Genomic DNA, 16306 nt, shown 5'->3' on the forward strand with positions numbered 1-16306 from the left:
CTGAAAAGTTTTCTAGGTTGAACAAAACTCAATATGAAACACCTGAGAATACACAAGTTCTCTGTATTAGGGGGAAAGGATGTATTCCAAAATGATGAAGCTGCCAGGAGATCAGCTGCCAGATAATCAGGGTATGATTGAAACCTGTAAAGTTCAATACAACAGCCACTTGAAATTTAACTTCTATTTAAAAATTTAAACAGAACGAAAAATTTGGCTCCTCGACCATACCAGCCATATTTCACAGGTTCAATAAGATGTGGCTAGTGGCTGCGACACTGGACAGAGCAGAACATTATGGGCACCACAGAAATAGTCACTGCAGTGTCCTGAGTGAAAGCAAGAAAAAATCAGAAGAATTTTTATAAAAAAGGCTAACATGAGACAGTTTGGGACTTGAAGGTCTGAACGTAACCGACACAACCACAAGTATATGTCACTACTGGAGGATGTTGTCAACACTGGAGATTCCTTTACATATGAATTTAACAAATAGCTACTGAAAAACTACTCTGTGTCAGAGGCTGTGTTGAATAATAGAGACACAATGCTCTAAAAGACAGTTACTTACTGCTCTCCCACTGCTTGTGTCTCTATATTTCTATCTGTATCGCCTCCTAGACAGATACTGGTTTATGAAAGGTCATGGAATTCAGTTCTGGAGAGAGAGATGTGTGGGAAAACATACTGGATGGTTTTCAGGCAAGTTTTCATTGCTCTTAAAACAGGAAGCAAATAAGTGCTTTTCCCTTGGCAAGTCTAGACGTTGTGTGTGCAGCCAGCTCAAGACCATGTAGGGGCAAGGCTGACAAAATAAAATCTTTGAGGAGAGCAAAACAGAACAGTGAGAAAAGGCTGGGCTCCTGATGATGTCACTGAGGTGCTGAGTTAATCAACCCTGGCCCTAAATGTGTGTATTTAAGATATTTGAGGTGCCTTCTGTTACTTGCAGCCCAGTTCATCCTAAATGATATACCAATATGTACCTAGCCGGAGAAATCCAACATTTTATGCCGTCAGAATTAAAATTAAACTCTCTGACATCACCTGCAGTTACCCTTCAAAACTTAAAAAAGTTTTAAAACTTAAAAAAACTTAAAAAAAACTTAAAAAAAACATTTGTTTTTTTATTTTTCTTAAAAAGAACTCTCCATTTGACAGAATGAAGCTGTTTCAATATACCCTCCCCCTATAATTGAATGGATCTCTTAGGACAATGATTACAGTGAACATAAACTTGACATTTTGGGGAAAATTTGACACAAAATTTTAGAAAACAGCTCTTATTTTTACAAATAATTTGAAATGAGTAGGCAGCATCTGGTAGTTATAAAGTTTTCTCTGGGAAAAAAACAACAACAACGTATCAGAATCTCGGCTTGTAAAACAGAAAAGGCACAAGTAGAATATGCTTACAGTTTAATAAGCCTTGAACAAAATAATAAAGCATGCTTCAAAGGACTTTGGATTGTATTTACTTATCCTGTAAATCTTGTTATTTAGCAATTTATAGACAATTACTTCCTGTTACTGTAAAATTGGCATTGTGTTGGCATTTATCACTAAGTAATCTATGAAGTAAATAAAACCATTAGCTACTTAAAAAGGGAAGATTTAGTTTGACTAATGTGTTAAAGTACTTCTGCATTGTAAGAAAACAAAACAGAAAAAACAATGAAACAAATGTAAGGTCTGTCCATCTCTAATCTCAGCTGAAAAACATTCCAAACATAGGAGAATCACCTACAAGTACATCAAACATGACATAGTTCACGTATTGACAGTAAAATTGAAATGGGCCACGGAATGTTATAGGGTCTCATTAAGATCACAAGGCCATAGGGATTGTATTCAGAGTCCAAATCCGGATGATTCTAATCCAATAGTCTATCTTTGATAGTGCACCATCAATCGAATTATAAGAGGAAGAGTAAGCTTCTTTAACATGACTCTCCAAATAGTATTATGTAGTTCAAACTATGCTTAGGTTCCTTAATAATTATAAAATTATAGCATTATCATCTCAAGTTATTGAAAGTTATACTTCTATCAAGTCACCTTTGAGGTGAATTCCATAATGTTACACTAATGTGCGCAGTTATGTTTTACTTCTCTTCTCTTTCTAACTTTTTAGCTTCTAGGGATAACCTTAGTTTAATTCTTGGAATTTGGTAAACTGGTTTACAATTTTAAAAGTCACCCTGATCTTTCATCTTTCTAAGATGAGGATTACTAACCTTTCTGGCCTGTATGTATGCTCATTTGATACACTGATCATTTCATTTCATTTGTTCTGCTCTAGTATAGTAACCAGAACTGTGAACCAGAATTGGAACAGATACACTGTGACCTATCCTGATTTAAATAAAAAGGTTTAATTCCTGTCTAATTGTGTGTTACCACATTTCCTGAAAAAAGCTAGTCAGACTGCTTCCAAATTCAGAGGGATATTCAGTGTGGCCTGACCTAAATTATAGAATGTGCATGTAAGACATATAAAATTATCTTCTCTAGTGCCTGGGGACCCATCAGAGGGATGGACATTCATCTTCCCCTGAAGCTGAAACAGACACAAAGACAAGACTTTATGTCTCTTATCTACAGAATAGGCAATGTAAATTACAATATGTCATGGACAGAGAGAGAAACAAAACAAAACAAACAAAATAAAACAATACAGGTGACCCTTGAACAACATAAGTGTGTGAACTGCATGGGTCCACTTACATGCAGACTTTTTTCAATCAACAATTATGATATTGGTGCAAAAGTAATTGCAGTTTTTGAAATTATTTTTAACCTTTTAAACTGTAATTACTTTTGCACCAACTTAGCAGAAAAAACTTGCAGAACAACAACATAGCCTAAAACAGACAACATAGACTTATGGTATTGATAAATACAGTACAGCATTATAAATGCATTTTCTCTTCCCTACAATTTTCTTAACGTTTTCTTTTCTCTAGTTTCTGTTATTGTAAGAATACGGTATATAACACATATAAGATACAAAATTCGTGTTGTTTAAATTATCGGTCAAAGCTCCTGTCAACAGTAGGCTATTAATAGTTAAATTTTTATAGAGTCAAAAGTGATACATGGATTTTAGACTGAGTTGGGGGGGACTCAGTGCCCCTAACCCCTGCTTTGTTCAAGGGTCAACTATAATTTCAAATATGACTTCAAATAAAAAGTAATCAAAGTAGGTACTGATATTTTAGGTGTTGATTCTCAAACATATGGGCAAATCTATAAAGCCTTTGCTAGAGAGAGTTGCAAAAAATATGTTTATTAACAATTCTTTCAGGAAATATAATCCAGCTAGTCTTCTATAAAATCAAGATAACATTCGGTCTTTCATTTCTAAAACTCTTTGTTTTGATGTTCGGCATTTAGAACAAGCAAGGGATTTTTGTGAATCACAGCAGCACTTGGACTTATGTCTCCACGGAAATACAGAAAATAACAGGTAGATATTATTTCAGCATTTTACCTTTTGGCTTTATTTCACCAGTCTATCAGATTTCTATAAACACATTAACATTAAAGTAATATATCATGTCTCCATCTGGTTTTAGAACTATGTGGACCTAGAAAAATCTATTAAGCAAGAAATGTCATCCTTATGTCATCCTTATGAAAGATATTATTACAAATAAATTATTAAGACTCCCAACCATATAATCAACACAGCAAATGAGAATGACTATAGTTATTCAAAGTTAAATTATAGGTAAAGAGTTTGACAGACATTAACACAATTCAAGTTCCTATTCCCGCCAGAAACAGGGCCTAGATGTAGAAGGTGAAAGACAATTTTTTAACAGTGGTTGAGTATATTTAGGTTGCATTCTAGGTTGTAGAACACAAATCAACCACAGGGGTAGTTTTTTTCGTTTGTTTTTAAATAAAAATACAAACTGCTTTGTATATATTATCTCACACAATCCTGACATTCTACTGCATAACCTGATCCCTAAATCACAAGACTGAACTATGTTTTACATCCTTTTCTATTATCTAGCCTCTACCCCACACTGTATTTTATATTCTTTATGAGTCAGAAACTGTGTCTTGCTCTTTTCTATACCCTCAGTACAAAGTTGGTTCTCCATAAATGTCTATAGAATGAATTAATAAGACAATGGGAAAGCTTATTTTCTCCTAGTGCTGATGAATTGCAGTACATTGCATCTTGCATATATAACATGACTATGGGAAACCAGTCTTTCATTTTCATAAATATTTAAAATTATCGACTCAAAAATATTGCAACTGACCTGAGATACATATAAATCCAGAAGAAAAAAAGGCTTCGTTGTATGAAGACAAGTTGTCAGTCTGGGCGTAGACAGCATACACGGACATGTATGAACAGGCACATTCCACGTAATATGAAGTGTCCTCAACCACTTTGCAAAACTGACTGTCAGACAACCAGCTAGAGTAAAAACACAATTGTCACTACTCCCCTTTCGTCAATACTTAAGGCATTGAAATGGCTTTCAAAGAAAAAAATAACTTACTGAACTAAGTGTTGTTGACTCAAGTCTTAAGCAGACCACATTTTCTTTTCTCTTTTCTTTTCTTTCCGATCTATCTATCTATCTATCTATCTATCTATCTATCTATCTATCTATTTTTAATTAAAGTTTATTGGGGTGACAATGGTCAGTAAAGTTACATTTATCTGTAAAGATGTATGTGCTCCAATGTTCACCGCAGCTTTATTTACGGTGGCCAGACTACATTTTCAAGAAGAAACACTAAAGGGGAACATCTTGTCCCAGACGTGACACAACAGATCCCACAAGCACCTTAAGAAGCAGCCTAAATACTAAGCAAACCTGCAAAAGCCTTCTGATACCGAAGCTGGTCATCTCAACAGAGCAGTGCTACCGCATTAAGCCCTAATGCGTCTTTTGGAACAAAAATTAATATAAGATCCGGTCTTATTTTTGGGGAAATACAGTAGCTTGGCACTCCCAGGAGGTACCGTATTTTCCCGAAAATAAGACAGTGTCTTATATTAATTTTTGCTCCAAAAGACGCATTAGGGCTTATTTTCCAGTTAGGTCTTATTTTTGGGGAAACACAGTACCTAACCTAAAGTACACAAACCCAAGGTTTCCAACAGAAAGCAGTCTTCACTCTGTTTCAAAAATCCCAAATGACTGACACAGCCATTATAATGTGCAGTGTTCACTCTTCCTTATTTTTCACAATTCCTTGTATTTTTGAGCCACATAAATTACTTATATGCTTTTCTAAAATTCCTTCCTCATCGTTTCTGGATTTTGGAGCCAGTTATAATAGTACATAAATGTTTTCCAGGGTTCTTTCAAATATTCCCTTGTCTAAGGTCTGGCTAATTCAGGACAAAAATATTGTCACAATTCCAGCAAATATAGCATCACATGCCAGCCTTCTGAGCATTCCTCAGTGACTACTGGTTGAATCTCTTCCCTTTAGTGTCTCTTGATTCCTTTCCTTTTCTAAGGACATAAAACTTCTTAACCTCAACTGCAGGTTCAAGCTTGAAGCATTCATTATTAATTATACATTGAGGATTACAGAGTATCTATGTATTAGGTTTAATATCTGTCATCAATTAGGAATTTCAATTGATAATTATTTTTTCTAAGGAAAGAAAGAGACTAAATAGAATTCTGGTGTTTAGAGAAAAGTGGGTTGGTTAGCCGACTAACTTGTTAAACCTGTTTAGAAATCTAGTGTATGTGGCTGAAAGTCAGTAGTAAACTACATTTAGCGACTGGTTTGGAGCCTAGACCCTCTGTGCCAGCACTGCCTGACCCTATAGTATTGATTGAGCCCCGAGTGACAGAAGTGCTCAGAGATTTGAGGCCTTAGGCCAAGGAGATTCAGAGAAAGACTCACTCTCATCATCCCATTCCTGTGCTTGGCTTTAAACCCAAAATGCACTCCAAGCCATATGTGGACTAGAATGATAAATCCCCTGCGAATCCCTCTAAACTCAGAGCATCAGCTCCAGAACCACAAGCCCAGATGGAAGGGGTAAAAAGAATTCCCTTTCCTGCCCAATAAATGAACCAATAACCATAGTAAGGGTACCAGAATTGAGTAGAACCCATGTGACGTCCCATGAAAGCATTAATAATCAAGAAGTAAATATTGTGTTAAACACACATTTCAATTGTTTGGCTACATTTGCCATCTGAACAATGCTAGACATTTCCAATGCTACTTTGTCTTATGTATTGTAGAGGTTATTCTCCAGCCATTGATGCTCAGTAGGAAAAAAAAAAAATGGGCTCAATAGTACTAGAACAGGGAAGGACCAAATTTTGATTTTAAATCATTATGAATACATACCTTCCAGCAGCCTGATTCCAAAGGAGACACAGAGATGTCTTGGGAACAATTCTAGGCTTGGCAGCATAAATCCTGTAGAGAACCTCATTGTTGTCAGTCAGCGGTTGTGAACTGTGACCTTTCACACTCAAAGATAATACCTATAATATCAATTTAAAAACCAAGAATTTAATGATCTTTTCAAATTAATGTCATGACTAACTCTCCTATTCTGAACTTTGTTTCATTTTTTCCTAGTCGCATTAGTCACTATTTACTGCCACTATTAATAGGTAGCTTCCTTATGAATGCAGGGCAACATTACTGGTTTTCCATTGCAAACATTTTACCTCCACTTCAATTACTGAGCAGCCTTCAGCTGGCAACATTGACTCTGACTATAATTGTCAAACTTCATCACGAGAGGGGTATATAAGCTAATATAATATTAGTGAAAACTGTATTTTTTTTCTTTCCTTACATTTACATATAATTTACTCAATAAAACAAGAAGGAAATATTTCCAACTGCTTTTGAGATAAAACGTTCTACAACACTTCATAAAGATGGGACATGTTTCATAATTAGCTCACCATGTGTAGCACTTCCCACAAATCTGATCAAGCAAATGCATTCTGAGGAGTGTGGCTGTTACAGAAAAATCAGATTCCAACCATAACTCTCCATAATGATAGATTACCTTATTTTTCAGGGCAGGCAGATTGTTTCCATTTATAAGCCACTGCTGGCTGCTATACTCTGTAAACTGGACTAATTCACATGTACTTTCCTCAGAAATTATTTCTGCATCTGGCACATCCAATAACCTCTCAGGAACTCGAATATAATCACCTTCCTTTCCTTCAAACTTGTGCCCATTGATTTGCTGAGGATACCAGTGAAGAGCCAATATTGACAAATATGGGCAACTGTCAAGGATGGTTTTGCTTCTACAACAGAAAAGCAAAGAATCTGCTAAAACGGCATGCATTTTATAGACATATATATGTATATATATAGTATTTGTTCTATATATCCACTTACATTTGTTAAAATGCATTACACTGGGGCTCTGTTCTTTGTGTATAACATGACACTACCAACCCAGGAGCAGTACAGAGAATGTGTTTTCAGTTCTTTTATGGTTGTCATGATTTTTTCACAGAACTTTCTGCATCCTCTTGCCTGATCCCTCTTATAACCTAAAACATGGGTTTTTGAAAGCTGTTTCATGGATATCAGATACAATCTGTGCTATAAAATGGATTTTTCTGTTAGTCATATTACCATTGGTGGAACAGGTTGAAGAAAAGGTACACCACTAAAGAGAAACCCTCTGCTTTATTTAGGAATACCATAAACCTTATATATCTGGAGCTATGTTTTCATCAAGAGTTTACCTCACCCCTTTCTAACCCATCAGAGCATTGCTAATTTAACCATGTGACTGGTAGGTGAAAGAGCCCTGAACAGTGATCTTTATCCATTTAACAATTATTTTGAACATCCCCTAGGCATAAGATCCTGTGCTCGGTGAAATTGCTTCCAAACCTCAGTGTGTGTAAAAATCAGTTGGAAGCTTGTTTAAAAATATAGATTTCTAGATAACACCCCAGACTTACTAAATCAGAACCATTGCCTGGGGAGTGTGCTGTGGGTTCTAGGAATCTGTGTGTTTTTTTTAACCAGGCCTCCAGAAAATCTGATACATCTTGTTTGCAAATAGTGTAGAGTTACAATGATGAATCAGATCTGAAAACTGCCTGGAAAGAGGATATTGGGATAAAAATTATGCATTAAATATTGTTATATAGGCCACAATAGATGTAGAGTACATATAATTATATCATGGATCTAAATGATACCTGATCAAGACTTCTAACTAGGGAAATGAAGCTAAGAATTTTCAGTTAAAGATTTGAGAAAGCAGGGTGAGGACAAGGACTGATTTTTCCCTACAGCTATATTTCCTCTTTAAATGGCAAACAATAACAACAACAAAATACCACATTAGCTTTAACTACCACATCTGAATTGATGCCCTCAAACATCAATCTTTAATCCAGGACTCCAGACCCTTATTTTCAAGACTCCTATTGAAGCACTTCAATCTGTATAGGCTGCACACCTCCAAAACAACCTAAAATTTGTCTTTTCCTCTCCCCACGCAGCTTCACACGTTTCCACTGGTGATCTCAGCTCAAAGCTGCCCTGCAGACCCCTCAACCATGTCCAGTGTGGCTGAGATCAGTGAACCTCAGCCATGTGGCTACATACCCCACTTTTGCTTCACTAGAATCTGATGAGATTTCGCCCAGTCAGCACCATCGTGGACCCGCTATGTCTGCCTATTGAGAATATCACATGCATAGTGACTGCTCTCAACCTTGACTAGGGTTTCCAGGAAAGAATTACCACTCATTTTCAGGATTTTTTTTCACTTTCCCATTCCCGAATCCCAAGAAAAGTTGGTCGGCAAATCAGGAAAATCGGCTGCTTGAACCCAGGTGGTTGGTAGTATCAGGCATCACTTTGTGGAAACGATTCATCATGGAGAACAGAAAACAGTTTATATCTCAGGATTCGGGAACGGGAAAGCCAAAACAATTCCTGAGAACGGACGGGAACTCCCACCTGGAAACCCTAACCTTGACATAATAGATGGATTCCTGGGCTCTCTCCCTGACTCCTTAACCTCCTTTATCCATGCCCTTCTACGGCACGTACTTTGATCAATTCCACAATCCGCTTTATATCCAAGCTGAAGTCCAGGGGGAAAATCCAGTGGGTAAACCCACTTTATCATGTCTACTGGCACCACTACAAATCCACAGTGACCAACTTCAGTTGGCCCTTGATGCCACTTGACATTGTTTTTACTTACTGCCAAGTGAGTGTTCTAGACGCCATCATTCTCCTCAATATCCCTGTCAATTCCCAAACACTTCACTCTCAGCAGATGCCCTTGAATAATGCGTAAGGCAATGTGTGCATGATATATATCAGAATGGTCGATATCTTTAGAGTTTCCTGAATAAGAAAAACTAGTCTTGAGCTCTCTCTTATTTTCTACGTTCAATTTGTCACCTACAAGTTAATTCTACAACCCAATTATTTTCCAGGTACCATACTCCCCATGTCCCTGACTCAATTTCAGCCCTCATTTTCTCTTACCTGAACAATTATCCCTTATGCAACCTTCCTATTTTTTTGATTTATCCTATTCTTTAACCATTAACATTGTCCTCAAATGATAGATCTAAAATCCTAAGTCTGATACACACACACACACACACAATCTAGCTTATTCTACATTCAACCTTTAAAGGTTGATGATCTCTCCAAACACACCATGCTATTCTTGCCTAACTGCCATCATACATGCTTTCTTCTTTCTGGACAAGTTGGAATGAAAGTTAAGTCTCTGTAAAGGAAGCACATGGCAGGAACCATTGATTTATTCATTCATTCTATTCATTCATTCTACCATGACCATTGAGAATCTACCATGTACCAGACACTGTTGTAGGCTCTGCAAATACATTAGGAACAAAACAGAAAAGACCACTCTTTTTGTGCATCTTAGACTCTCTTGGGTTCTCACTGGGCCTTTAAGGACACAGATATAGGAACCAACATTCACAGCAGGATAGACGGCTCACATCTAACACAACCTCCATATCCTGGTGATCTTTCAGAAATATATAAAAACAAACAGAAAGGCCTGGGACTATGGGGAATGTAAAGCCATGAACTACTGACTTCACAGAATAGCGCAGATGCATCCAGTGTGCGAGGAAAAAACACCAACAGAATATTTCTTAAATATACACACACACACACACACACACAGTGACCTCAGTGCTAACTTACTTGAAGTAAAGAAATGATCCATTTCAGAGGTTTCTGAAGACATGAGAGACATTTATAAATGGAACCGAGGAGCTGAACTGCTAATCATTGGTCTCCGATGGACACTGAGGAACAGTGGTGAGTAATGGAGAAGGGGCCTCCGAAAAGCGCAGGCAGAACTGGTCAGATGCTTTGCTGATGCTCCTCATTAGGAAAACCTCAATCCCCAGGACTCACTTATCAGGGTTAACAAAAGAATACAGAGTAGGGGATGCCGATCTTGTAGCTGAACCTCAAGTCACACCCTGGCGCTGACCTGAGATGAAAGTCTGGAGCACGTTGGAGTCAGGGGCTAGGAGTGGAGGATTTGTTACAAAGCAAGTGGTTTATGTCATCCTCTGACCACGTGGCATGGTGGCCAGCACGGGCTGTAGCATCAAGTAGGACTGAGATTGAGCCCAGGCCTCACCATGGACTAATTGTGTGACCGATGGCACACAGTGTAAGTTCCCCAGCCTCAGCTGCTACGTCTATAAATAGGAATAAAGGCCCTAACTCTACCTTGAATGGCTAGCTACTTAAAATGATCTTTTGTGGGAATAAAATAATATATGTACAACTTTTTAGTAAGGACTAGTTCGAAACTGAAAACTTTTCAATATCTTACACTGTTTTCAGTTAGGAAAAAAAGACAATTTCATATTGTTCAATCTAATTCAATGTCAGGACTAGAGCAGAGATATAGTTAATATCAGTTATAATTATTATTAATTCTTCTTATTTTATTCTTTGATCTCTGTTGTAACCTTTTTATATCTGGATTGACTACCTCTTTGAACTTCATGTGCCTTGTGATCTAAGAACTAAAGCTAAAAGTTTTACATATCTAACCAATATTTTAATTAACCCATCAGTTCATAAAGGGCCCCATAAACAAAGAGATGATTTAAATTACTATACAAAATTTTTTTAAATGTAGTCTTCAAAATATCTCTGAATTTCAATGTGACTTAATGAATCCTGATAATAGTATCCATTAGTAAATAAAAAATAAACTTTATAGAGATTTATAAATACTTTTAATCATATATGTCCCATTAAATAATAGTCATTGCTTTTTAAACAATATATCTTTACTCTGTGAGAACTGAGGAGAAATCTCCATTTCCAACCATGTTCTATCAACCGTGTTAAATCAAACAGAAATAAACATTTTTAGATCTTTGTACTGCACTGACCAATTTACCTGATGCATGTAAATTAGAACACTATGACTTCTGAAGAATATTAACATACAGTTACAAAATTAATCATATAATTAATAATGGACATGTGCCACACTCTATTTCTTTCTTTCTGCTTGATTGCTTTCTGTTATGAAACTGCAGCCATGGAACAACTAGTGTGAAGCTCAACAACATTCTGAGAGCTGCCTCCAAACGGGTGAAACTTAACCGTAACTCAAGAGGAAGCACAATTAACAGCACATCAAAACGCGTCTAAAGATTGGAATCATTTTCCTTTTTTTCTATTCATAATGTATCTTCTACTCATTATATAAAGGAGAGTAATCAAGATGACATTTTTTTAAAAAGAACTTTCAAAACAAGAGTGATATATTGTGGACAGTATAAATTTATTTTCTTGATGCAGTTGCTGTTTTCTTCAAATAATTAACTTCATTTGCTCATTAGGTACAATGTATTGATGGCGTAATCTTTAGTTACATCATGTATATGTCAATTTGCATTGCCCATTACTTTATAAACTGTGAAGGAATTCGTATAAGGTAGTATATTAGAATATACTTACTTTTCACCAGGAGAGCCACAGGTAACATCAGTCAGCAGAGAAAAGGCAAAATTCTCCGTCACTTCTGTAAAGTGACTAAATCCTCTAGTGTCCTTGCGCTTTGGGTTAATAAGAGCACAAAGAATCTCGTAGAAAAGATTTCGGCTTTCAATACTGAATGCTTGAGTTTTTCCTTCAACAGTTATCTGGAAAAAAATCCAAGTATGAAAATATATCTTCAAAAATCAACTGCTTACTGGGCCGCCCGGTGGCTCAGGCGGTTAGAGCTCCATGCTCCTAACTCCGAAGGCTGCAGGTTCGACTCCCACATGGGCCAGTGGGCTCTCACCCACAAGGTTGCCAGTTCAATTCCTCAAGTCCCGCAAGGGATGGTGGGCACCGCCCCCTGCAACTAAAATTGAATACGGCACCTTGAGCTGAGCTGCCACTGAGCTTCCGGATGGCTCAGTTCGTTGGAATACATCCTCTCAACCACAAGGTCGCCGGTTCGACTCCTGCAAGGGATGGTGGGTTGTGCCCCCTGCAACTAGAAAACGGCAACTGGACCTGGAGCTGAGCTGCGCCCTCTACAACTAAGACTGAAAGGACAACAACTTGAAGTTGAACAGGGCCCTCCACAACTAAGATTGAAAGGACAACAACTTGACTTGAAAAAAAGGCCTGGAAGTACACACTGTTCCCCAATAAAAGTCCTGTTCCCCTTAAAAACAAATAAAATAAAAAAATTAAAAAATGATAAAAAAAATAAACTGCTTACATGGTATATATGGTATAATACAGCATGTGTTCTTTATTAGCAGTTATTACCATTAGCAAAATAAGGGTGAACTTATGAAGAATTTAAAAGAAATCAGTATCAAAATTATATTTCAAATACATCCATTTGTACTTTGAAAAGCATAAATAGCCATTTATGAAGGAAAGGCATAATCACCAAAATATTTCTATTCAATAACCAGATAAAAGCCTCAAATCGTTGCATAGATCACTTATTTTTAACTACAGTAATTAGTATCATGAGTCAAAATTAATCTCACTTTTACATCTACCCCAAGGAGTCATTCTTTTGACCAACAACTAAGGAAATAAATACAAGAATATTTGTCCAGAATAGAAGTAAGATTATTCTTGATTACCTGTGCTTCAATGAACAGAAGCCAGCACATTTTACTAAAATTCTAAAACATTAAATGAGAAAATCCTTTTCTAATTAAGAGTAGTGTAGAGCTCCTGGCATCCTTACCTTTATCTGTAAGCAAGCATGAGCCTTTCTACTTTAAAGGACTGGGTTATTTCTTGTTTGAGGGACAAGGAGAGTAAGAGAAAAAAATCGCCACCATGATTTATTATATTTTCCTTGCCAGAATGATGGGGACCCCGACTTTATTCTCTGATTAGGCATGAATGTGAAGCCATTGACTTATTATTCTACTCCACTCCGACATACCTGAGAATTCCCTATTAATTCTTCAAAATCCAAATTAGTCATCACCTTCTCTGGGGATTCTACACTGTGCCCCACCTGCCTTATCATACACATGATAACTCTCTATGCAACTTGCACATACCTTTAGTAATAAATTTATGACAACACTGAAATTATTTGTCTGTTACTCTGACTAGAGTACACTGAGGAAATGGTTCATGTTCCCCCCTTTTTTTTTTGAGGTTATCTACATAGTGCCAAGACAATAGTTGAACTCAAGATCTAAGTTTATAATACAAGTAGCCATCTCAAAGATAGTAAGGATGAATGGAGACTAATCCACAAGGAAAAAATGATAAAAGATACAGAATACAAATTTACAATGGAGGAAAAATTACAGTGGAGACAATGAGACCCATTGGATACTGAAACAAACTGAATATGTTAAGCAAAAAATAAGCTCAAGAAATTCTCCCAGGACTCAGAAAAAATACAACAGACAAATATGACAAATCCATAAGTTATAACATGCATATAAAAAGGGCCAACAGAAGGAAAAAAGAACAGTTCCTTGATAAACTAAAGAAATAATCTGATCTAAAACTGCAGAGCTTGCTTTATACCAGAGAAAGTCAGGAAAAGAAACAACACCAGATATATCTGGGTAATGTTTAAATATTATTTAAGAGTTAAAAAATATTCCTACCAGAAATCAGACAGGAAAAAAAGTTACTAACAGAGGAACAAACAATCAGTTTGACATCACTTTTTTGCAAATGACAGAAGCCACCAGAGAAACATATGAAGTTTAAAAAACTAAAGGCTGTGACCCAAGAATTCTGGAGCCCCAAGTCTTTCATTAATATTCAAGGGAAAAACAAAGTTTCTTTGAGTAAAAGTCTCTCTCTCTCTCACACACACACACACACACACACACACACACACACACGGCCCTTGGCTTGTATGGGAGCTGTTCTCAGCATGTTATATTAACTTCTCTAATTCTCACAACAATCTTGTGAGGGAAGTACCAGTGATGTAGGAGCTGCCAGCAGTTTCTGGGTGTGGGCTGGGATCATGTCTCATGAAGCCGAAGAATAGACACACAGACCAGGGAGAAAGAGTTGTAAATGAAGATAGTTTATTAAAGGCAGGAGAAGAGGTTGCAGCTCCTGAGCAGGAGGGATACCCAAAACTGGGAAGCCCAGTGACTGAGGTAAAAGTTCTCTTACTTTTATATCTTTCCTTGCCTGCTTGGGGAAGGGGGCTGGAGCCTTCTAAGGGAATTTATCTATTAGGTTAGTCTTGTTTGCCCATCCTGAAGGGATCAACGAAATAACCCATTCCTATCTATCAGATCTGCTCCTTTGTCCGGCCAAAAGGTATTTGAGATAATTTATGAACCTCAAGGTATATTCTCATATGTTTGTCCTGGAGTGAAGGAGACATTCCAGAACCTGGAGTTTTAGGATATGGCTGATTTTTTTGTTTATTATACCAGGAACCCCCTGTCTACCTAGCAACATACTAACTAACCTGTCTCACCAGTGTTATTTTGTTTTGTTTTCAGACAAGGAGACTGAGGCAGAAAGAGAATAGCTCACTTATCTAAAAGCATGGAGATGGTGAATGGCCCAGGAGACACTGGTGAGGGCCACCCTGCCCTGACTCAAAACATCCCCCCGCACTTGCTTGTTCTAAAATAACAAAAATTGGCTTCCTTTGCACAAAAGTCAGTCAAAATTATTGCAAGCATGAAATACAAAACCAGGCAGTAAAATATAGAGCTAAGTCTACATTACTGTTAGTGTGATTATAAAATAAATGTGAAAAATAAATCTTGACTTATAAGACATATAAAAAATATATATGGTAAGAAAAAGTATTCTGGTCATAAAGGCCATTTTACATTAACAATAAAAGGAACCTCCCAAATTATCAAAATTGGCTTACAAAAAAATGGAGACTCTGAATCACCATTGGAAAAAAATTTATGTCAGGAGAGAAAACAAAAACGGAGACCACTGGAGGGGGAGGGAAGTCTATTACATTTTTACAGCACATATTATTCCTGTGCTCTTTCAAGTGTTCCTGAGAATACCTACTGAGAAAAAAATAGCAAAAGTCCTTATGTCTCCTCTAAGTCACATGAAATGAGGTTCTGTATTCTAAAATGTAGTGCATTGTACATTCCTTTCCTCTTCTTGGCCAAAATCAACTTGTTCTTGTCCTATGCCTTTCCATCATTAGAAAATTTAAGTAATACTATTTCCCAGAGTGAATTCTTATCTCCAGAACTCCGTGTGAAAGAGCAGTCACCTCTCTTTGCTTTACAAGCTATTTGGTAAGTCCTCCTCTTCTTGCTGTGTGCTTTCTAATTTTCTTTTCTACCATTCAGGCATGGTATTTTAAGAGATACTATAATAAGTAAAATAGGCATAATCATCTAAAACCCTGTGCAAACATTTTAAGTATTTAAAGGTCACTGTGTAAGAAATACAGTATTTAGAAATTCGTATGTATGCACTCAAAAGTTTTTACTTATAAATATGTTGATAAGAAATACCTTGATAAGAAAGCCCCCCAAAAAAACCCTACAAGAGTTTTTTTTTCTTTAGTAATATTAAGAACTCTTTTTAGACATTTTCTTTCATTTACATTCTTAGGATCTAACAGTGCCATTTAATTCCATCATTTGCAAAAGTGTAAATAAATAAATAGGTTTAAAATTAAACCTGGTTGGTCTAAGTCCACACCATTTGAATACCTAAAATCACCTGGTCATACCTGAGTTTTCCTTTTCTGTAAAAGTTTTCAGTGCCCAGGCAGATCAAAGGCCAAGCAGAGGGCAATAGCTCCTGTTCCGTGGCATTTCAACAGGAA

General features: G+C 36.7%; 1 protein-coding gene across 1 annotated transcript in view; it reads right to left on the reverse strand.

Annotated features, from left to right (window-relative positions):
* The window catches only part of ADGRV1 (adhesion G protein-coupled receptor V1), a 503044-nt gene that overhangs the window by 273961 nt on the left and 212777 nt on the right, over positions 1-16306 (reverse strand). Inside the window, exons 80-83 of the mRNA XM_081054450.1 lie at positions 11998-12182; positions 7034-7283; positions 6355-6494; positions 4281-4441 (exon numbers count right to left, since the gene is read on the reverse strand). Coding sequence (XP_080910576.1) covers positions 4281-4441; positions 6355-6494; positions 7034-7283; positions 11998-12182 — 736 coding nt within the window. The remainder of the gene's footprint in view (positions 1-4280; positions 4442-6354; positions 6495-7033; positions 7284-11997; positions 12183-16306) is intronic.

This window comes from Rhinolophus hipposideros (assembly GCF_964194185.1).
Source record: "Rhinolophus hipposideros genome assembly, chromosome: 7".
Taxonomy (NCBI): domain Eukaryota; kingdom Metazoa; phylum Chordata; class Mammalia; order Chiroptera; family Rhinolophidae; genus Rhinolophus; species Rhinolophus hipposideros.